The sequence below is a fragment of the Triturus cristatus genome, chromosome 5_1, assembly GCF_964204655.1.
Source record: "Triturus cristatus chromosome 5_1, aTriCri1.1, whole genome shotgun sequence".
NCBI classification, from domain to species: Eukaryota; Metazoa; Chordata; class Amphibia; order Caudata; family Salamandridae; genus Triturus; species Triturus cristatus.
Genome location: NC_140587.1, coordinates 294,280,843 through 294,304,305, shown reverse-complemented (window position 1 = coordinate 294,304,305; position 23,463 = coordinate 294,280,843). Strand labels below are relative to the sequence as shown.

The window sequence follows — 23,463 nt, the reverse complement described above, 5'->3', positions numbered from 1 at the left end:
ATCCAGACAGTTCCAACGACAAGCTGGGTCTGGAATAGATTGATGCAAGCAACGGGAGGCCACTTATTGTACTCATCCTCTCTTCCTCTAGCTGCGAGTACCTGGCTACCCATCATGCAGGAAATCCTTTTAAAACGTACCCTATCCAAGTTCTCTTTGAATACCATTGGTGACCTGTTCCCTAATGGGCATGTAGTCTCCCGGACAGAAGATGTACACGTCCGGGATGCAACCATGAGGAATCAAATTGTTCTGAGTCCAATGCAGCGAGCGCTCAGAGCCCAGATCCCTAGCTATCCTCTTGAGCCGGAAGAGTTCCCACCTCTGACATTACTTATTACAGAAACGAGCGATGATCACTTGTAATGTAAACTGTACAAACCGAGGGGGGACAGTACCTTGGTTACCCACTTACTGATTTTCAATGGCATCACTACTGTATGCTAACTGGCATGGCATCCCTTGATCATCGTCACAAACTACTCAATTTACATTTTTTATGGCCTGCTTAGATTTCGCCAACCGAAGTCCATCGAATAGACCCCTCCCACCCCCACACTCGTCCCAAATGTCACGCCCCATCCGACGATTTAGCCTACATGACATGGACCTGCAAGAAACTGGCTAAATACTGGAGTGGAGGGCCATCTTTATAGAACTATCACACATGATCCAAATCACACCCTCTACTGACCCACTGCTGGCGCTCTTTGGGTTTGTACACAATATCCCGAAAACAATGCGCCGATTCGTGGTCATAGCTCTAATGCTCGTTAAAGGGAAGGTGGCCATACATTGCGGAAGGAGACACCCACCGGGTAAAAGGCATCGCTTAACAGCTTGATATGTTGCAACACAAACAGTGAACTCTATGCGCATTTGCAGCCACTAACATCCAGGCCATGCAACATATGGCAGCCACTCCATACATATTTACTTGAACTATCTGACCCAACAGACACACAACTTGAACAATAAAGAATGATGACAGAGCCCAGATGCAAGGGATAGACATGGCGCCAACAGCCGAACAATGTGTAATTATGGCTGGATTTGGAACTCTTGTTAAGATCACACTCTGTTAATATAACCTGCCGTCGCTTGATTATACCACTGTATGCAAAAGGGATGGCATATAATGATCAACATGTGATAAAAGATTGATAAGAATGTACGGTACATTATTTGCTACAATGGAAAAATAAAGTTATTAAAAAAAAGAACTTTCTAAAAGTATTAAACATGGGTGAACCCCCATAGATTATTTCATAATTTATCACAGATCACGTCAATTAATCCGTATCTGTAATAGCCAGTGATGGCATTTTATTCTTTCTTAAACCTGTGTCCACTCGGCTCACAAACATCTATATTTTGTGCAAATCACTACACCATCCCTTTACACGAAAAAAGATCTGGCAACTATCTAAAGGCTTTTCACTTGGTTGAATATCTTTAACTTCAGACACCACCCTTGATGCACTCTATACTTTGCGACAGACAAATTATACACTTGTAACAATTTCATATATACATCACATTGGAAAAAACTTTTTCAGAACATTACTGTATGGTAAAATGTAATGACTTTACATTCATACGTGTCCAACATATAAAAACATATTTTTGTATTCATTGTGAAGAAGTGTCCAACAATAATAATCATTGAGGTTACACATTTCCATCAGCTGCGGACATCCTATTCTATCCTCAGAGTTAAGGTCACAAAAGTACCATGAGGCCCTTAGTGGTCGGAGTTCATTCTAATGGTCATAGAGGTATCAATACTCTCTTTGCCTTCTGTCTGTTACTTGTCTCCTTTTCCTAGGGAATGACTGTCTCCTGGACTCAATAATGTGTACGCTAACAAATTTCGACCATCTTATGGGGTCTGGATAATTCTGCCAAAAGTCTTCATCAGGACAGAAAATGTACGTGTGAGGGACACATAAGAAGAGTGCCAAACTGGGGGAGCTTCCCCTTCATGGATTATTGGCAGGGTCAACAGCGCCAGGCGTCTTCCTTTGTGCCTACGGCATAGAAAATTCAGTAGCTGCTTTATTCATTTCGGTGCCCGGATGTGTGGAAATGCAGTCCTTGTCCATTTTAGAGTCTGGTTTCCTGGCTGTAACCCCATGTCAGCCATGCCATTTTGAACATGACAGGCTCCCACACGAGACTTATACCGAGATGGGCAACACGCCGAATCAAGGACGAAGTTCGCCGCATATGAAGTGACATTATATCCAGGGACTGACAGCAACTAATTCAGAAGTCCAAAAAATAATTTCTTCTCATCTTGATGATTTTATGCCAATATCATCTCAAAAGTGAGGCTCAACTGTCACAATAGATATCACTTTCCCAGTTTAACTACTAACCTGTGGTGTGGTTTCCACCTCCCAGGAAGGGAGCTTTACATATTAAGTCATTATTATGTACAATACATTGTTTTAACCACAATACAATACTAGCAAAGGCTAATACAACAAGAGATTGCAATATGAAAATCCCAAACATTACGACTTGAATGCAAATCCATCACTGGGTGATAGACCTGTCAACCTTAGGGGCCCGATTCACAGAACTAACTTAAGACAAAATCCTAAACTTACTACTTTTGGTATTCACAGAAGTTAGGATTTTGTCTTAAGTTTGTCTTAAGACAAACTTAAGACAGACTTAAGACAGACTTAAGACAAACTTAAGACAGACCTAAGACAGACTTAAGTTATAATTTTGTCTTAAGTCTGTCTTAAGTCTGTCTTAAGTCTGTCTTAAGTCTGTCTTAAGTTTGTCTTAAGGCAAACTTAAGACAAAATCCTAACTTCTGTGAATACCAAAAGTAGTAAGTTTAGGATTTTGTCTTCAGTTAGTTCTGTGAATCGGCCCCTAGGTTATCTGCATGCGTCCTATTTTTACTGATCCATTTCTGTTGGCCTTAGGACTCTGCACTATTACCACTTTTAACCAGTACTAAACTGCATGTGGGTCTTCTGAAAGAAACTTTTGTATAGTATGATGGCAGTATTGACAAAGTAATACAGGAACTTAGGGAGGACCACCATTTTAATGAGACCTATCCTCCCTGCCACTGTGAGAAGAAGCTTAAGCCAGCTGTATATTTGATCTGCAAGCTGTCAAAATGCTTGGTCATAATTGAGCCTAGCGATGTCCTCTACATTCATCCTTATCCACACACCTGAGTATTTTATAGGGGTCTCGCACCACTCCAGCGTAAATTCGAGGTCAACCTTACCCGTGCCTTGTATGAGAAGAGATACTGTTGACTTGTTCCAGTTTATTTCAATGCCTGACAAGCCATGGAATCTGATGAACTCCCCGAGAATGGGATTAAGGCTATTTTGGGGCCTTTTAATGTATAGTGTTATGTCGTCTGCATATAGGGATATTATTAGGGGCCTTTCGCTGCATGCCAATGCATGTTGGGCGTTGTGATGCCAGTGATAAGTCATTCTTAAGAAAATATTTATTATAATTTGTGGTGCCTCAAAAAACTACTATAGCTTATAGTTCAGTGAAGGAGTTAACTGCTCTTTTGTAGTGCACCAGGCTCTGGCTTTCCATTTTCCTGAATACCTCACACTGGCTTTTTTAACATGCGTTACATCCAAGATTAACTTGGGTGGGAAAGGAACCTCAACTGTCTTTGTACACGCTGATTCAGCACCCCACATGGAACTCTACTACCTATGAGCACAGGCACTCTTTGCACACTGTTGGGTCACCCACAGAAATGTGTAGCCCACTTAGCAATCAAATAGGATGTAGTCCTGCCCCACTTGCTGCAGCAATGCTGACACAACAATCAGGGAGGGGATCTGAGATAAATACAGTTCATTGTACTGGAAAGTTCCCCCTGCTGTACTACCCAGATATCCCCCTGCCACTGCACACTCGCTTACAAATGTTACATCAGGCAAAGTCGATAACCCAACTGCACACTCTGGACATCATAAAGTGGGGAGATCTGTATGAGGATGGCCAATATGCTACACTAAACACGTTCAGAGCACATGCTAAGCAGAGGCGGTTACTCCATTATGGCAGGAACGTCCCACCCAAACTCCTCCCCACCCCCACCAGGAAATGAACACCTTGGAAAAATAAAATGATAATAAAACAAGTTTATTATCATTTCATTTTTCTTCACAGAGCCTTCAGGGAGCCATCTTGGGGGCGGGGCCATCCATTGTGACGACTGACGAGGGGCATGGAGGAGGAGTGGTGGGCACTGCTGTCAGTGTGAATGTCGGTTGGGCCAGTCATCTTAGGGCGGCCGAACCAATGTACACACTGAGATGTCTCCAATCCGAGCTGCGTTGAGTTGGAGACAGCTGGCACAGGCCTCCAGTCTCTCTGGGAGTGCAAATCCAAGGCACGCAGGCCAATCCCAGCATTTCTCTCATGCCGCTCAGTGTGTCTGGATTGGCCATAGGAGAGTCTGGGAGCCTCAGCCTGTGATGCAGTGGAACCAAAAGAGTGCCGAGGAGGCAAGTGGTATTGTTATTGTACACGCCCTTAAATGCGCTGCCACCCCTTGCCCTGCGCCCTCCCCGCACTGCCCCACCACTTTTCCCTGGCACCGGGTGCTCCGCTGAGCCCACTTCGCTAGCTATATTTCTCTTTCACAGGCTTAAGTCCATTAGCAAATAAATCACTTCAGATTTCCACCAGGAGCCAACACAGTTCACGCCATTGCAACTTGCCATGGACGCTCACATGCCCAAAAGCTCATCAACAAACTTTACAGAGAGATGCAGTAGGTGATGCCTGCACGACCCTCCTCTGCTAGAGGAGGGGAAGAGAAAGACCTCAAGACACCCATACTTGATGCAATGTGGGAGTTCTGCTGCGCCCAAACATGAGAGCTCTTACCCAGTTGTCGACTTAAACTGATACACTACTGGTTCTTGCACTGCGTATATTACACGCCAGCAACACTATATAAATGGGGACTGAGGGAAGTGAACAACTGTAAATATGCTGAGTGCCCAAGGTAGATTTCCTTCATGTAGCATGGGAATGTGGAGGTATTCAAAGGTTCTAGCCAACAGTGGGGCACACCCAACAACCGATATTAGGCTTACCCATCGAAGTGACACTGCAAATGGCACTTATGAGATGGGTAATGGACATGCCTAGTGCCCACAGGAAGTTCATAGCACTGCCACTGCTGCTAGCCAAGAGCCTTGTGTTAAGGAATTGAAGTACAGGGCAAATCCCAACTAAAAAAGGATGGCTAGCTGAATTGACTTATTGCAATGTTCGGAATTTATGCAGAATTATTGCTGGTAACATCCCACTCATGGGATATATAGGCACCTGTTCGGGGGTTCATGTTTGCGGCAGAAGATGAGAAGTCTCAGTCCAGTAATCTTGACGACAACACATGAACTGGACTGTACTAATGGATGGAAGGGTGGTGGGACTGCATGCCAATTGGGCATTATATTGACTCTGAAACATTTTGTTCGCTATTGTGCTACGTTATCTTGGATGTCTGACTAACTCTGAAAAAAGTAAATAAATAAACAAGCATTTACAATGTAATCAGTCTCGGTCTATGTATTTAGCTTTGCAGCACATTACTCTGGGTGCTGAAACATCTACTGTTCTTTAACATGGAGGGAAGGTAAGCATCAAACTGCGTGACACGCCAGGTATGGGAACACATGGAGAGAAATATTGCCTTTCATTGGGAAATGGTGTAGTCCAAAGTTGTGTTTTTAATATAAAATCAGGGCCTTCGGTGGTCATATCTTTGAAAATACAAGATTTGGAAAAAAATATTATTGTCTATGGGTGCTTGTTGAAGACAATTTCTATGGACTGGAATCTAGATAATGCTAAAGTGATTCCTGTATTTTAACTGACCTCTGATGGGCGTTTTCTATCAAGAAAGTTAAATCGAGGCAGTTGCCAGAAAAATTTAAAAAAGAAAGTCCCTCAGCAGAAAGCAATTCTGGAATTTTACTGAGCTCTACTGGTTGTTTTCTATCAAGACAGTTAAATAGAGGCAGTTGAACGGTAATAAAAAGTCCCTGAACGGAAGCAGACAAGTCCTAGGGATGATCTCCAGAGCCTACAAAGCATAAGTATAAACCAAAGTATATACAAGAGGTCTCGAATGCTCGACCTAAATAGAATGACTCTTATCAATATAAAAACTTTATTTATTTTATTTGTTTCATATTTTGTTTCTACAATACAGCCAATAAGATAATTTCCTTCACTTCAGACTTCAATATATAACCCTTGACGTTCCAATGGCACATAATAACTGTTACTGACAAAGTTTACAGTACCTATGAATAGTGATATATACATAGCAAAACTCACATTTTCAAAGATTTTGGTTTCAGACAACACGTTTCGCATTGTCCTATCACTTTTTCAAGGCTTTCAGAAGAATTGGACCATTAGAAATTCAAACCGGCATGGGACTCCTCATCATCAAGACTTCAACCGTACCCAGAGCACATGCGTGCTGAGTGAACTGAGTTGAGAACCAGTTCCTTGATTGATTGAAGATTCATTTATATTGGGTGATGGAAGTTACCATACTCGAATAACTAGTATTCATGATGTTACAACAGATTTTTAATTTATTTTGTTAATAGGCTTTGCACGTGCTCTGGTTATATTTGAAGTCTTTTTCATAAGAAGTCCCAGACTCGCCAAACTTTGTCACAAACATATTGGGGCAGATTTACTATAACTGGTGCATCCCTGCATATCAGCAGGGATGCGCCAGTTATTGTGCGTCACGGCTCCGCCACCATGGATGCGCCGCATTTATAATGCGGCACACCATGGAGAAAAAACAGACAGATGCGTGACGCTTCTGCTGCTGTAAAGGCGGCGCATTGCTGGAGTTGCGTCGCAAGCACGACGCAGCTCCAGCAAGGCTCCGAGGTGCCCTACCTTTGAAATGCTGCGTCAATCCTTACGCCTGCTTCAAGCAGGCGCAGGGTTTTGACGCAGCATGGGCTTAAAAGTGACTGTGTGAAATCTACTTCTGGCGCAGGGCTTTACAACGTGACGCATCTCCCAGATGCGTCACGTTGTAAATACCCCGCAGCATGGCGCTGGCTTTGCGCCACCGCTGCGTCACAAAAGTGACGCAATGGCGGCGTAAATGAAGCGCAAGGGGTTTGTAAATCTGCCTCATTGTATTCTAAACCATTGGAGCATCAGAGGTTATAGAAGGACACGCCTAGTCCCCACATTACGTTTGGTGTGAAGGAGATGGCTTGATTGATTGGCTGTATTGTGAAAAGTAAATATTAGAAAATTAAGTAAATAACTTTTTTTGTAACAATAAGAGTCGTTCTTAAATAACTATAGATTCTAATTGGTGGTGCCCTCTATGAGTAAGTATGCTCTAATGTGTTTCTTTCTCATCGTTCTTGGCTACTGTCGCTTCATGTTTCCATTGATTTCAACGTTATGCACATTTTGCTTCAGTAGGGCGCCATACCAACCCTGAAATGCATAGAGAATTGCAGGTCTGAAGAATAAACATGTATACATTTGATTAGTATGAACTCATCTAAATTGTGGAGTGTAATAATGCTTTAGTAAAAACACTGGTGCGCATTTGAACCAACAAACAGCTTGAATCATTCAGAGAAAATGTTGATTTACTGTTGAACATCGGTGATGATTATACCACTAACCAGTGCAAGCTGACTCACCTGATAGGAGTCTAATACTTTTCGTTCATTGATTCAGTTCAGATCATTGACCAGTAATCCTGCCGCAGAGCGTGGCTCAACATTTGTCTACCTTTTTGAAATCTAATGAACTTTTATGACCTAGGTGGGCATCTAGGTGAACTAGGCTTTCAACTTAGGGTTACAAGCCCCTATCGCCACAGGAACGTCACTTTTAGTGACATTCCTGTGGCAATATGTGCTTCGCCTTATTTACAAGGCATCGCTAAGCCACTTAACGTGGCTCAATGCTGCCTTGCAAATAAGCCCCCCTTTCACTCTGTACTTAGCGTGAAAGAGGGGCGGGTAATGGGTGTCGCGGTGGGCGTTCCACTGCAACACCCATTGATGTTGACACTGCCCCCTACCAGGGCAGCGTAAATTGGAGGCAGCACCAAAATTAAGACCAGGGAAAACCTGGTCGTAAACAGGCAAAACGAGGAGAAATGCTTTATTTCTCCTCGTTTTTTCTATGTGTTCTGCCTTGTGCAGCACACATAGAAACAGTAAAAGGCCAATGATTGTTTATGTGCAGGAAGGTGACCCTTCCTGCACATAAACAATCTTTAAAAAAAAAAAAAAAAAAAATTGTAACTTCTATGTGTGCTGTATTAAGCAGCACACATAGAAGTGACAAAACGCCAATAATGATTGTTTATGTGCAAGAAGGGAGACCTTCCTGTACATGAACAATCTTTCCCTCAACGCAGACATACATGTAATGTAATGTAACTTGAACTTATATAGCGCGAAAACTGTTACCCTACGGGTATCCTGGCGCTGCGACTTACCCTGTTGTCAGTGAGCATAAAGATAACCTATTCGCCGGTTTGGAACATGGACAATCTTCCCCTCAACGCAGACACCCTTGCACTATGGTGCAAGGGTGGCGCTAAGCTGCTAAATGTAGCTCCAGCGCAGGGGGAAACACAGGCTGCACCGTATTCTTGTAAATATGGTGCAGGTCTGCGTTTCTGGAGTGGCTGATAGTGTCAGTAAGCCAGAAAGACTACCGCTGCACTCCCCCACTTCATTGTAAATAAGCCCCAAGGAGTTTTAAACAAGCTGCGCATAGTTAATTACATGCAGAAACGAATTCTGATGCCTCTCTCATGGAAGCAGTGATTCAGGTGGAGAATTCCAGTCGCCTTCCTCCAGAATTTAAACCCGATTACTAACATGCCTGAACATATTTCATGAAATAAAATACCTACACAAGTAGCGCTATCGGCTAGCAGACACAGCACATAGTCTCCTGTATGTTAGTGGTGTTTGCTTGCTCACTTAAGGGACAGCTCAATGTGATTAAAAAAAAAACGTAGCTTACATCAACCAAAACCTTGTAACTGAAGCTAAACTAAAGAAAAGTGAGCAGCAGTGTGGACTAGGGAGGGGCTTGTATATTGTGGACAGATTAATAATTAATTGTTGATTATGATGGCGGTCAGAAAAGCATTCCAACCACTGCTGGTACCGCGGCAAAACCGGCGGTCAGATTAGGATGCACTGCCTGAAAATTCCTACCGCGGCAGACGGATTCCACGATACTCTGCTTGGAACGTTCGTAAAAGCTGAAAATCTGTCCGCGGTGGTCGGAATTGCTGCGGAAAGACCCAAAACCGCCGTTCGACCAGCGGTCAGGAACGCGTGGAGGTGTCCGGGATTCGATTTTCGCTCTCCGCAGTAGTGCTTCCGCCATCTCCCAATGGCTGGATTCTCCACTGCGGTTTGATGGGCTGTTTGTCTTAAGTCTGTCTTAAGTCTGTCATACGTTTGGCTTAAGACAAACTTAAGACAAAATCCTAACTTCTGTGAATACCAAAAGTAGTAAGTTTAGGATTTTGTCTTAAGTTAGTTCTGTGAATCAGGCCCTCAGTATTCCCACCTTTACAGTCTCTGTCCCGTCTTTTCCCAGTGCCTGATTTCAAATGCTTGTGTTGATAATATCAGTAATAATAATAATATACAATACAGTAATATTACTAAGCTTCAGGAGGACTTGGGTCTATATGCTTTGATTTCCATCCTACTTAAAGTCGTCACATGAATGATGTCAGAGAGACTCACTGTTGTCTCAAGAATTGAAGTCTATCTAAATGGGGGTATCATGACATTAGTGTTTTCACTGATGGTCCATTTAATATGGGTCCATAAAAGCAGAATATGAACGTAGTAGAAGACAGTAGTAGAATATAATTTAAAATACTTATTATTACATTTTCCTTTTTCAAATGATGTTTGATTGTGGAGGAAAGCAGCTTCTATCACTTCATAACGTATGCAAATTATTTGCTATTTTTACTTGTTTAAAAACACAGAACCAATCGCAACCTCAAGATAAAGAGACCCAACTACAAAGAGAAATAACTAGATAGAAGTGTGAACTAGAGAATCACTTTCCAGAATTCCTAAACTTAATCTCCAAAGAATTATTTTACTTACCACTGGTGGCATATTTGATACTAGCAGTGTTAGACATGATAGACCAGAGCTGTCGTAAACACTTGCATCTGAATTAACACTTAACAGAAGACGAGCTGATTCGCTGCGATCTGTAAAAGAAAATGGAAATTTCCATCAATGTGCAAATTTGCTGAAACAAACAAGCACCTCTTAAAATAACTGTGTGTGTAAACAGGAGAACACATTATCAATGCATAACAGCTATCCCTGGAGATAGTGTAGGACGTACCAAGCAAGGGAAGCTGACGGCAAAAAAACCACACCTGTCCCGATTCACAAACGGCCTCCGCACTCGCATAGAGGCACCCTCAGGGAACAGCATAATCACTGCGGAACCCCAATGGATCGGGGACAACCCCCCTGGTGTAGCGTACTATAGGGGCCTAGACTGTGACGTGGGAGCCCCACGAGGTGGGAGAACGCACGGGGTGGGGCACGAGGCCCAGAACTGCAGGTGCTCGGCAGGGTTGCACCCGTTTCTGAGGGAGTCCGCCTGCCGCCGGCAACCCAGACAAAGAGATTGGCTCGATGTGGGGGAGCGCCAATAGGGGAGAGATACTGCCGACCTGGAGATGCTGTCCGGGGCATTACATTCTCAGGACCCGGAGGTCACACGGTGGGGTGGGGTACCAGCGTTGTCGCAGGGCTCTCACGGATTTTCAAGAGTTGTGCTCTGTTGAACCTAAGAGGATGGGCAAAACCAGAGCGAAACAAACAGTGGTGATCCCGGAGCAGGACGAGGACTCACGGGAGCAGTCACAGGGCAGTCTAGAAGCGCAGCTACAAATGGACCCCATCAGTAACTATCCAAGATCCTGGAGGTCATCTCAGATACCAAGACAACACGACACCAGGATATTAGAATGGTATTGGTGGGCCTGGTACTCCTCCGGGCAGAACACCAGAAGTTGAATGACAGGGTGAAGGTGGTGGAGACAGGTCTTGAGGAGCTGACTCCAGCGTAGAAGGTTTTGACCCAACAGGTGGCGGAACTTACAGATAGGGTTCGGACCCTGGAGCACAGAGCTGAAGATGGGGAGGGCTGTAGCCTGCAGAACAATATCCCGATTTTGGGTGTTCCAGAGGGGGTTGAGAACAGAAACATAGTGGCATACCTGGAGCCTTGGCTCCGTGAAGTGGTGGCCCCTGGGGCCTTGATGCAGTTCTTCACACTTGAGAGGGCACACCGGGGGCCGGCACGCCCGCGAGTGCCAGGACACCCCCCACGGCAGTTGCTGTCATGTTTCTGCATTACAGGGACAGAGTCATTTTGCTACAGAAGGCCTGTGCAAATGGTCCCTATATAGTAAATAATAGTAAGGTTTCAATGTTCCCGGATTACACCCTCGAAGTTCAGCTGAAGCGCGCCTTGTTCCTGGTGGTTAAGAAAGCCCTGTGGGAGGAGGGCCTCCAATACTCCCTCATGTTCCCTGCATGCCTTTGTGTGGTCCTTCTTGGCAAGACTCACTTCTGGGATGACTCTAGGTAAGCTTGGGATTGGATCAAGGCATTCTGAACTGAAACCCCCAGAACACACAGGGACAACCTCCCACAATTGAAGGCTGAAAGCCCAGAAAGAGATCTAAATGGAGGTCTGAATGTACTCTCCCAAAGAAACAAAGTCCCTCACAGACTGAGCATGAGCGAACAGCAGATCTGCAGGCGGTCGCCGAGATTGTCTGCGACGGTGGCCCCTCATTGGAGGCTGGGTCGTCATCCTTCAAGGGAACCAGGGGCTCGGACTTGGACTCTTCTGATGGGGCCAGCCTTGACCGACCTACAGTGATGGCCAAAACAGCAGACAAGATTATCTAGCTGGGCCCTGCCTGGACGCTCTGCTGGGGCCGATACTGCCCTGAAATGTGATGCAGCCACAAGGCTGGAGGACTATGGGGGCCAGTGCCGGAGGCACCGCACTGCAGGCGCCATACCAGGAAACACTAATTCGCCTGCCAGAGCGCATCACTCTTCGCGGCCACGATCCCCCCGTAGGCTCTTACCGTGGCTGGTCTGGACCTACATTAAACTTGAGAGATCCATCCATGGTTTGGGCAGATGGCCGTTGCCGGTATGCTCTGGTACTGGGGAGTTGTTGACTGTTTGTTGTTTTTTTTAAAGTTTATTTTGTTCAAGTTTCCAAGACAGGTTGGGACATGCTTTCTACTTACCCTGGGGACTAGGGATAAGGTGGGGGTCACGGGAGGGGGGAGGACCAGAATCACTTAAAACAAATATGTCGCATCATGAGCTGAAACTCCTTACTTGGAACATCAGGGGGATGGGGTCAATGTCCCAATGCCACAACATTTATAACTACTTGAAAAGATGGCGTGTGCTGATAGCCCTCCTGCAGGAGATACATCTTCTTCAGGGGGAAGTAGATAGACTGCGCAGGCGATGGAGAGGGCCGATATTTGCCACCACACATTCAGCGTTTGCCCGTGGGGCACTTGTGTGGGTCAGACCAGGGGTACCCTTTCAGGCAACTTGCACCATAATTGATAAAGAGGGAAGATATGTACTGCTAATGGTCCCCCTACCCAAGCCGCCCTGCCCAGATGCTGGAGTGAGGGATTTTAGACCTTTATCCATGCTCAACACGGATTTCAAAATATTGAGTAAAATCTTGCCGTCCCGGCTGCTCCCACACATGCAATGCCTAATGCACAGAGACCAAATGGGTTTATCCCTTCGCTCAACACCTCGTACAACTTGCGGAGACTGTACTTCGTACCCTACCACCAGGAGTTGAGGTCTCTGCCACAGGCTGCATTCCTTTCAGTCGACCTCGAAAAGGCATTCAACACCGTGAGCTGGACTTACCTGTTCGAGGTCATGAAGAGACAAGGATTAGGACCGGGATGGTGGAAGTGGGTTCAGCTGTTGTATGCCCACCCCACAGAGCGGGTCAGGACGGGTAAAAACATCTCCCCACAATATGCGATAATGCGTGGCACCTGTCAGGGATGCCCCTTATCTCCACTCCTGTTCACGCTGGTGATTGAGCCCCTAGCAGTGCTCTTCCGTCAAGGGGGTGCCAGATTCGGATTGATAGTGGGCGGCAAGACCCACACCATCTTGTTATACGCAGACAACCTACTGAGCTACCTAAACGATGTGAGGGGTAGGGGGGAGACGGCTGTCAGGCTTCTCGATGCCTTCGGGACTATGTCGGGCCTGCGGGTCAATAAACGTTAAATGTATCTGTTTCCAGTGGCGGGACCATTCCCAAGGCCACAGGAACTCCGCCCTGATCTTAACTGGGCTCCCGGCACATTAAAGTACCTGGGCATCAGAATCTATCACTCCCTGGAGGACTTGAAGGAGGGCAAGCTTGACAGGGCGACCCGGTCACTCTGATCCAGCGTGACCTTCTGGGGCACTCTGCGCCTTCCCATAATGGCTAGGGTATCATTGACTAAGATGGTCATGCTACCTCGCCTATTATATTTCTTTACTAACCTACCAATACTTATGCCTGCGGCTTGGTTTCACCCACTCAATGTACTGGTACAGGACCTCATTTGGGAAGGGTGGGAGATGGAGAGTGTCACTAAAGACTCTGCGGCACCCTATGAGTGAGTGGGTCTAGGGGTGTCAGACTTCAAGGTTTATCAACTAGCTGTATAACTACAATGGGTGGCCAGCAACCCCACCAGCTGCCGGCAAAACTCCTCTGCCGGAGGACTAAGGTCCCTTATAACACAACCCTCAGACTACTGCTCTGCAGCAATGGAAATATTGCATGTCTACACTACCGGACACCCCGCGATATTCCCCGGCGCTACCACTAGTAGGATTACCATATGGGGAGCCCCAGTCGATTCTAACGGCCGAGCAATTGACCAAGGTTGGGATTGAGACCGTGGGAGGCTGTTACCAAGACAGAACTTTACTGTAGTTTGGGGAACTGGTTGACGGGTGTGGACTCCCGTCAGGGCAGTTTCTTGTGTATGAAGTGCTGGTTCGGGCATTTGGGAGACTGTGCTGAGCGGCTCGGGAGGAGCCAGAGACCCACGCTGTAATTCACTTTCTGATTACCCTGAGAACGGCAGGCCACCAAATCAAGTGGTTTTATAGAGCACTGCTTGATGCTTCCCTGACCCCACTCTCATGCTTAAGGGACAGATGGGAGAGGCCTCTAGATATAAACCTCACTGACTCAGATTGGAGTAGGGCATTGGAGTCCACCAGGAAAATCTAACGCAACACTCGACTAAAACATATCCAATTCAACTTCCTTCACATGACCTACATGACCCCTCACCGACTCTTTGCTGCTTTTTGGGTGGAGCCGCGGGGCTGCCCAAAGTGTGGGCAGCTGGACGCAGACTTTCTGCACATGCCCTGGAGTTGTGATAGGCTGCAGGTCTTTTGGCAGCCAGTGCTCTCCAAAATTAACTTCGCAATCGGGCGGGCCTTGGAGGTAACAGCAGCAACATGTCTGCTTAGACTATGCCCCGCCCGCCTAAAGGGAAGTGGGCAACCTGTTCATAGACCTGGTCTTGGCGCGGGCACGGAGATGTATAGCAGTGACATGGAAACAGACTTCGGGCCACAGATTAACATTTGGATGCAGGAGGGGACTAAGTGGGCTGGTGCTGAGGCAGGGCATGGCACAGAGAGGAATTGAAGGGCCTATACCAACACCTGATTGCTGACCTCTGTAAGGATGCCTTATACATCTGGGAGCACCCGAGACATACTAATAGCTCTGATGTTGACAGTGAAACCCCTATGCACTGACTGGTATCTCTCCCCTCCCTCCCCAAGAGTGAAGTACTATAACAGCACACAATTGCACATGGTGCGCCCCATAATGGGGCATACCTGAATTATGAGGGGGCCCTCAAGTTTCTTCTATTGCTCCCCACCTGAGCTATTGTTATTCTTAACCTTTTTTACTAGTTCATGTACTGTCCGTTCTCAGTATGTTACATTTTTCTATAAGATCATTATATGGCAGTATAACACTCCCTACCCGGTCGTACTAACCACAGAAGGGGAAAGCACATCACTTTCTATATTAACATAAACACGAAGACATACGTGTTGGCACAACCATTACCTTCACCGACTCCAATGGGAATAACTCTGTTGCACCAAGCGGAGTATCTGCATACAATCATTGTTGGATGTTGATATGTGCAAAGATTGTAAATTTAATAACCTTGTGTGCTGTATATTAAGTGCAAACCGGAGTGATAATATTGGAAAATATTTACTTTGTGATGCATACCATGCTAACAAAATGCCAATAAACATATTTTCAACAAAAAAAAACACTAGTGCCTATCACAAAATTCTCAGAGGGAAATATTCCAGAAGATAATTTTTAAACTGCTTTTTGTAATTTTGCTAAGTAGGCATGTGTAGGAAAGTGGTTTCTTATTTGGGGTGGAAAAGTTTCTGCCTCAAAGGACAAGGCGACCACCTGCTAGATGTCACACAAATTAAATAAAGTAAACCTGTGCTCAATCTCTGGCAATATGACTCAAAGCAGTAAGCCTTAAATCAAAGGCATTGTGTAAAGTACTTAACCCCTTCGCCGCGGCAGGAATTCCGCCGCGGCGCTGGGGGGGGGTTTGGGGGCAGCGCGGTGGCGCTGTGCTCGTGACGGAACCGCTCCGTCACGAGCCACGGTTGAGCTGTGCTCATGACGGAGTGGTTCCGTCACGTCTCCGCCCACTGCGCTAATCGCCCGCACAGGCGGGGAATTAGCGCCGTGTGGGCGGAGCAGCGGCCAACGGCCGCAGCATGACGGAACCACTCCGTCATGAGCACAGCGCAACCGTGGCTCATGACGGAGTGGTTCCGTCATGAGCAGGGAAGGGGTTAAGCAGTGCATAAATTACATTACAAATCAAACTAGAAACATTTTTCAACCAACTTTTCGAATAAAGAGAAGCATTTTATGAGTAAAATAAGACCAAAACAACAGAAAAACATAAGGGAAACCAGAAATATAATTTTTAAAGGTTAAGTGAAAAAGCACTAAGTGAAAAAACACTGGGAATAAATCACCGAATGAAAGTCAATAGTTGCGTAGACCTGCACCAAGTTGTAATTTCAAGCTGACCACGATGGAGCCCGTGTCGGATACACCAAGTGGATTGGTCCGAGACAAATCTGAAGTCAAATCCAGTGCTACGAAGATGCATTTCAGATACTTCTTCCGGCAGGTTCTGCTGAAGCTCTAGAGCTCTGGATGATTTTTTTAAAAATGTTTCCAAACTTTCATCTTTTGCCCAAAAACCACAATATTACATGTCAAAGGCCCCATGACCACATTTCCCAACGGTTGGAAACAGGCCAAACAAATTCCTTTTCTAAAAAAGCCATCAGCAGATAAATCCAACCTTTCTAACTTTTGACCAATCTCTCTGCTGCCAGCCTTTGACAAGATTTTAGAGGAGCTGGTCAATGAGCAACTCTCTGCTTTTTTAGCGCAGAACAATTTGTTACACCTCTCACAGTCTGGGCTTTAGCACTGAGACCACTTTGTTGGATGTGGCAGACACTATTAAGCTAGCGGTGGATCAGGGGAAGCAGGTGGCCCTGATTCTTCTTGATCTATTCGCAGCTTTCGACACGATCATGCATACCATTCTCCTACAGCCCCTCTGTGGCGTGGCATAGGTGTATGTGGAACTGTATTGGCCTGTTTCCGCTCCTTTTTAGTAGGTAGATCTTAATCTGTATGTATCTGTATCCATTTACCTCAGGATCTAAAGCTCCGGGCTTTGGGGTTCCTCAAGGGTCTGCATTGAGCCCTACATTATTGAAAGTGTATATGATCCCATTGGTGACCCTGGTAGAATCCTACGGCATACAAATAGTTTCTTACACCAATTATACGCAATTGCTCCTGACCCAGGATAAAAATGCCCCAAATGCAATGAACAATTTCAAGGCTTGCTCGTTTGCAGTGTTTCAATGGATAATAAATAGTTGCCTAAAATAAAATGCCAGTAAAATGAAAATCCTGCTCTTCGAGATTCTCCCACCCAGCTGGGATAATGACATCTAGCCAAATGGTGTTCCGCGCCCACCAGCCCCAGCGGCTCAAATTCTAGGGGTAAAATTTGATAACTCTCATTCCTTTGTCCCCTAGGCGGCTGTTGTAGTAGGTTCCCTCTATCGCTGCTGGAAACAGTGATCTAAGCCCTGATCACCTGAAGGCTCTAGGCCAATTCACTATATTGGGGTCTTCTGGTCTATCTCCTGAAGGGACGACAGCTGGTTCAAAACGCTGTTCCATGGTTTCTGTTACGAATCTTTAGGAGAGTCTGCATCCAACCTTATCTGAAAGAATTACACTGGCTTCCTATCAAGGAACGTGTGAGGTTTAAAGGATTGGTCATGACATGCAGAGGTTTTTATCATTCTGGCCCTCAGGGCCTAGCAAATAGAGTTCTTCCCTATCAACCTTCCAGGTCACTCCGGTCCTCCAATTCCCTGTTGGTAGTGATTCCTTAATTGAAAAGGAAAAAGCGGGGTAGCAGTTCCTATTCTTACCTCGCTGCAAGGGATTGGAATGCCCTTCTGCAACAGCTCCGGGCCACAGAACACAGCCAGGCTTTTAAGTGAGTCCTCAAAACTTGGCTGCGTGAGTTCGCTTTCTTATCCACAATTCATAATGGGATCAGTCTTACATCTAGGGATGGGACACTCATTGAGTAGCTGACGTGCTTCACAAATCTCTCAGATAGATAGATAGGGGAACACATTTAGAGTTTCTTATGATGCCAGACAGAGGCCAAAAGCGAAGTTAAGTCCAAGTCCAGTTGCCACTGGTCCACTGGGAGTCTTCACAGGAACATCCTCTTCAGCTGTTTTATGTTTCTTGAGCCACCCAGGAGATCAGCCTTATGATCCTTAAAGCTCTTTCTGTCCTTGGATTTCAAGGGGAAGGGGGTCCAACCTCCTCTTTACCTTTTCACAAATCGCATATGCCAAGTGCAGCAGATTCAGTCTGCCTGGTATTCTTTTGCAAGTCCAGCAGTGTTCTGAGTAAGGCTGGGTGAGGGTCCAGCTTTGTAGGATTACCAGCCTGATGTTGCGGAATGTCCTAAAATACTCTGTAAGAAACTGGGTTACTAGCTGACTGGGGTGTGAGTCCTGGTCAAGCAGAAACCACAAGCTGTGTCAAGGTGAGGCACAAGCCAACCCGAAGTTAACCTGTGCTCAAACCTCTGCTAGCCTGGCATAGACCAGTCAGGCTTAATTCAGAGGCAAGGTGTAAAGTATTTGTGCAACACTTCACACAGTAATAAAGTGAAAACACCACACAAAAAGAATCCCACACTATAATAGAAAAGGTAGAGCAATTTTAATAAATAAAACAAGAACACAAAGACAAAAATCCAATCAGTAGAACCAGAAATATGCCATTTTCAGTGAATATATCTAGCAAGAAAACACTAAGCGCCACTTGTGGATATCTGGTCGCACCAGACTAGGACAATGGCACCCCAAGGATCATTGCTCAGCCCCACGCTCTTCAACATCTACATGGCCCTCCTCGCCGCCATCGTCAGACAGCATGGGCTCAGCATTGTATCCTACGCCGACGACACCCAGCTCATTCTCTCACTCATGAAGAATCCAGAAGACACCAGACTCTGCTTCCAGGAAGGAATGAAGAACGTGGCAGCCTGGATGAAGGACAGCTGCTTGAAGCTCAACTCAGAGAAGACTGAGGTCCTCATCCTTGGACCCTGCACCTCCGCCTGGAACAACACCTGGTGGCCCTCTGCCCTCGGGAATCCATCCACCCCTACAGGCCACGCGCGTAACCTTGGCATCATCCTCGACTCCTCCTTCTCCATGAACCGCCAGATAAACGCCATCGCTTCCACTAGCTTCAACTGCCTGCGCATCCTCTGTAAGACCTTCAAATGGATCCCTTTCGACTGCAGAAGGACCGTCACCCAGGTGCTCATAACCAACAGACTGGACTACGGCAATGCCCTATACTCCGTAATCAATAGAGCTCCTCTACACAGACTCCAAACCATCCAGAACGTCGCAGCCAGACTCGTCCTCGGGACACCGCGTCACGAACACATGACCCAATACCTATGAGACCTCCACTGGCTCTCCGTTGAGAAGAGGGTCACCTTCAAACTCCTCACCCACGCCTACAGAGCCCTCCACAACATTGGACCCAAATACCTCAACGAGAGAGTATCCTTCCACGTACCCAAGAGGAAACTCCGCTCCGCCGACCTCGCCCTGGCGAGGTCCCGCGCATTGTCAGAAACAAAACAGGCGGAAGAGCCTTCTCCTACATCACAGCCAGGACCTGGAACTAGCTCCCTGTGAACATCAGACACTCCCCGACCCTAAACACGTTCAGGAAGGACCTCAAGACCTGGCTCTTTGACTGATCCGGAGGTGCAACCACCCCCTCCCTAGCGCCTTGAGACCCTCTCGGGTGAGTAGAGTGCTTTATAAACCCCTTATTGATTGATTGAATGGCACAAGTTCAGGCTGATCGTGATGGAGTGTGGGCCATCTACAGGGACCCAGTTAGGCCCGCTGAACAAAGTACTTTAAATGCTGGTTTGCGGAGCATTGCGATGGTCAGTGTCATGCAGTCAAAGCGATGCACCAATTGCGAGGTGCAGTGATGCTGTGATGCGAGGTCCTACTTCATCATCAAAGATCCATTTGATGAGGGCTAGCGATGCAAAGTCTGATGTCGAGGATCGCAGCGCAGTGGGGGTCAATGCGTCGGTTACAAGGAGCTGCGAGGCTGGGATGTGGCTTCCACCGTTGTCAAGGCTGCCATCAACAAGGACTGCGAGAACCTCTGCATCGCGCAGTGGTGTTTCATGTGAGGCTGTGTGAGTTGCAAGGGTGATGCAGGTCTTTTCAATGAGAAAGATCCATGCAGCAGCAGCGATGCATTGACTCTGCTTAGGATTGTGCTGCGCAGCAGAGGAGATGCAGCAGTTCTGCTGGGTCCACAGGCACTAGCAAAGCACCTTAGGTCCAATTCCAAGGCTTAGGGACCGGTGTAGCATCACTTGACAAGGTAAACTCACAGTTGGCAGAGAGCAGGTGCTGGGGTTCAGGGTTGTTGGAGCTATCTATACCTGAGGCTCAAGTCAGGAGGCCAGCCAACAAGCCCCTGGAGTCACTCTGGTCGTCCTGCGTTCAACAGATGCAGGTCCAGTCCTTCTCACCCAGGCAAGAGTGCAGCAGGCAGCAGGTCAGCACAGTAGGGCAGCAATCCTTCAGAGCAGGAGTCCAGCAGAGTGGAAGTCTTTTCAGCGCCACACCAGTCCTCCTTCCTTGCAGAGTATCCACAGGTCCAGAACTGTAATTAAGAGTTGGTGCCTGGTAAATGTATACCCAGTGCCTACTTTGAAGTAGGAGAAGCTTCTAGAGGTTTCCACCCACCCAAGGAGTCAGGCATCCATTTTCTCTGTGTCCTGGCCCCAGCCTGTCTGGGGTCACAATAGACCAGTGACAAGCCCTTTGTGAGAGTGCTCAGGCAGAGCCTTTGTGATGTGCAAGTGTGGTAGGAGACAGCTCCTTCCCCTTGTTAAGTCAGAGTGGCCAATCCTGCCAACACCTATCTTCCCTTTGTCTCACTGTCTGGGACCAATACACAAAGACCAACTGCCAGCTACACCTAGTCATGTGACCCAGGAACAGGCAGAAGGCACCACAAATTTAGGAAAAGAAAATGCCAACTTTCTAAAAGTGGCATCTTCAGAATTCTGATTGAAAATCCGACGTTACCATTATAGAGGGCTTTTAATTACAATTCTTTAGACACCAAACTCAACCTGTCTACCTGGTCCCAATCGGAAGTTACAGCTTATTAAATGTCATGAAATAACCCCAATGTTATCCTATGGGGGGAGGTAGGCCTTGCAGTAGTGAAAAACTAATTTAAAGGTTTTTCAATAACAGGACATGTAAAACTTAAAGAAGATGTCCTACTTTTTAAATACACTACTGGCTTATAGGTATTAAAAAAGAAGGTTTGGGCAGGCAAAAGTTTTATTTTGCCAGGTTAAAATGGCAGTATACAACTCCACACATAGGCTACAATGCGTTGCCTGAAACATGTTTAAAGGGCTTCTTAAGTGGGGGCACAATCAGTGCTGCAGGTCCACTAGTGGCATTTAATTTACAGGCAATGGGTAAATGTAGCACCACATTACTAGGGACAGACAAGTAAATTAACTATGCCAATTGGGTATAAGCCAATTCTACCATGTTTTAAGGAGATGCACATTAGCACTGGTTAGCAGTGGTAAAGTACACAGAGTCCTAATGCCAACAAAAACGAATGCAGCAAAATAGGAGGAGTGAAGGCAAAAAAGTCGGGGATGACCCTTCAGAAAGGGCTAAGTACAACACACTCCTAGTTGCTCTCTGACCAATGGAGTAAATGTTTCTAGGCCCTGGCCTACCTTCTTTTTTCAGTAGTTTGTGTTTACTTTACTGCAAACAGGCACAAAAATGCAATGTGTCATGGCAATTCCAAGATGGTCAAATGCTTCAGTCACACTAAATTTGGGCTCTGAGTGATGGGGGTGTGAAGTGGAGAGTAAAATGCAAATTACTAGTGCCTTCCCATATCCAACACTAAACCGGATCAGAAACAGGAGTTGGACTCACAACATAAAATGAGACAAAGTTCTAGTAAGACCAAACAGCGTGTTTTAGTAAACAGACAGGGCTACACAAGAATTGTGAGCTCAGCCTATTTGATCCCTTTCAAGGATGTAAAAGTTTTACATGCGCCTCAGCCACGCTTGCAATGCAGGATTTGATACTTGTGCCAATGGGAGGAGTCGCAGGAGCGTCCTTCCTGAATATTGTGCTGAGCTCAAACAAGTCCTCGTTGCCTATTCAGATCAACCTGTCAATCAAAGTGGACTATTGTGTGGCTCCTGGAAGGAATTTCACACCTCATCACAGGCAGGGCAGTATTATTACCTGTAATATCCAGACCCCGGTGCGTATCTATCCTTAGGTGAATGGCTGAGGGGATGATTTGATGTAATTGTGACTATAAGCTCACCTTGACCACTGGTGAATCCATGAAGCAATACAGTTGCCAAAATAATTTTGCAAAAGCAGTGAATACCAAGTAGGTATAATCACTTTCTTACATGTTGCATGCAGAGTATTTGAGGGTTATCAGCGCCAACATAACTGCAGGAGTGGTATCAAGGAGGTAGATCCTTGGTCCTGATGAAAAGCCATGGGGATGGCTTGAATCATGTCGAACCTTAGGAAGGCAGACACATAGTTATCCACTCCTTCCTTTCCCCATTTTTAATCATACCGACTAGAGGCCAGAATAAATAATAATATACCTACTAGGAAGGCATTTCTAAAGTTTTTCCACATAAAGTACACTCCCCCCATTCCTACTTTGTCATAATTTTACACCGTAAAAATACATCTATAAGTGCTCCAGTGTAATTAGTTCGTCGCAGCGCGGTGGGTTCCGCAGCAGAACGGGATGGACCTGATGATGAAGCAAAGGGCAACCCTGGTGGGTGAGGGTTCTATAAGAAAACAAGTGTGTTTTCTTCACCTTGTGGAGGGTTAGTCCGTAGCAAACTGCTTGGCTCCTTTTTAGGTTTTGCCTGCACAGCTTGTGAAATCTCTTATATGTAATTAATCTTAAAAGGGGGCTCTTATCAGTTCCCATTGCCGATTTACTGTGTTCATTTCATTTTGTATTTAACTTTTTATTTTGTTAACTTCCCCTGGCTGCGTGCATTTATGAAACTTCTACTAAAACTGTTCACATTGCTTAAACCCCATTCACTGTCAAGTTAAGATCTCTTTCCAAGGAAAAGGCAGACAGTTTCTAACAGTATGCTGGAATGCTTGCTTTTTATTACTTAGTTATGTAAAGCAGATGCTTTAGCCTTAGAACATTTGTGGCATTTCCTATTCATGCCTCAGTACCTTTCTTTGCACTTTGTAGGCATTATCAGATTGATTTTTTCAACTTAATCTATGTGGTCATTAACATCAAATTTTGAAAGTTGTGATAAACATTGCAAGTTGAACATCAAGGTAATATACAATAGCTATGCTATATTTTACTACTAAACAGACAGCCACAAGTTTAGTTACCTTGCAGGCAACAGGGTCATGATTTGAATGTGCCGCAGGTGCAGTAGCGCCGAACCCAAAAGTTGTCAGAACTCCTCTAAACACATAATATTGCTATATTTGGCTACTAAACAGACAGTCACAATAGCAGATACCTTAC

The 23,463-nt window shown here is 45.8% G+C and overlaps 1 protein-coding gene across 1 annotated transcript in view; it reads right to left on the bottom strand.

Annotated features, from left to right (window-relative positions):
- The window catches only part of LOC146830806 (uncharacterized), an 878,450-nt gene that overhangs the window by 506,020 nt on the left and 348,967 nt on the right, over window positions 1–23,463 (bottom strand). Inside the window, exon 7 of the mRNA XM_085604967.1 lies at window positions 10,182–10,291. Within this exon, the coding sequence (XP_085461093.1) occupies window positions 10,182–10,291 (110 nt within the window). The remainder of the gene's footprint in view (window positions 1–10,181; window positions 10,292–23,463) is intronic.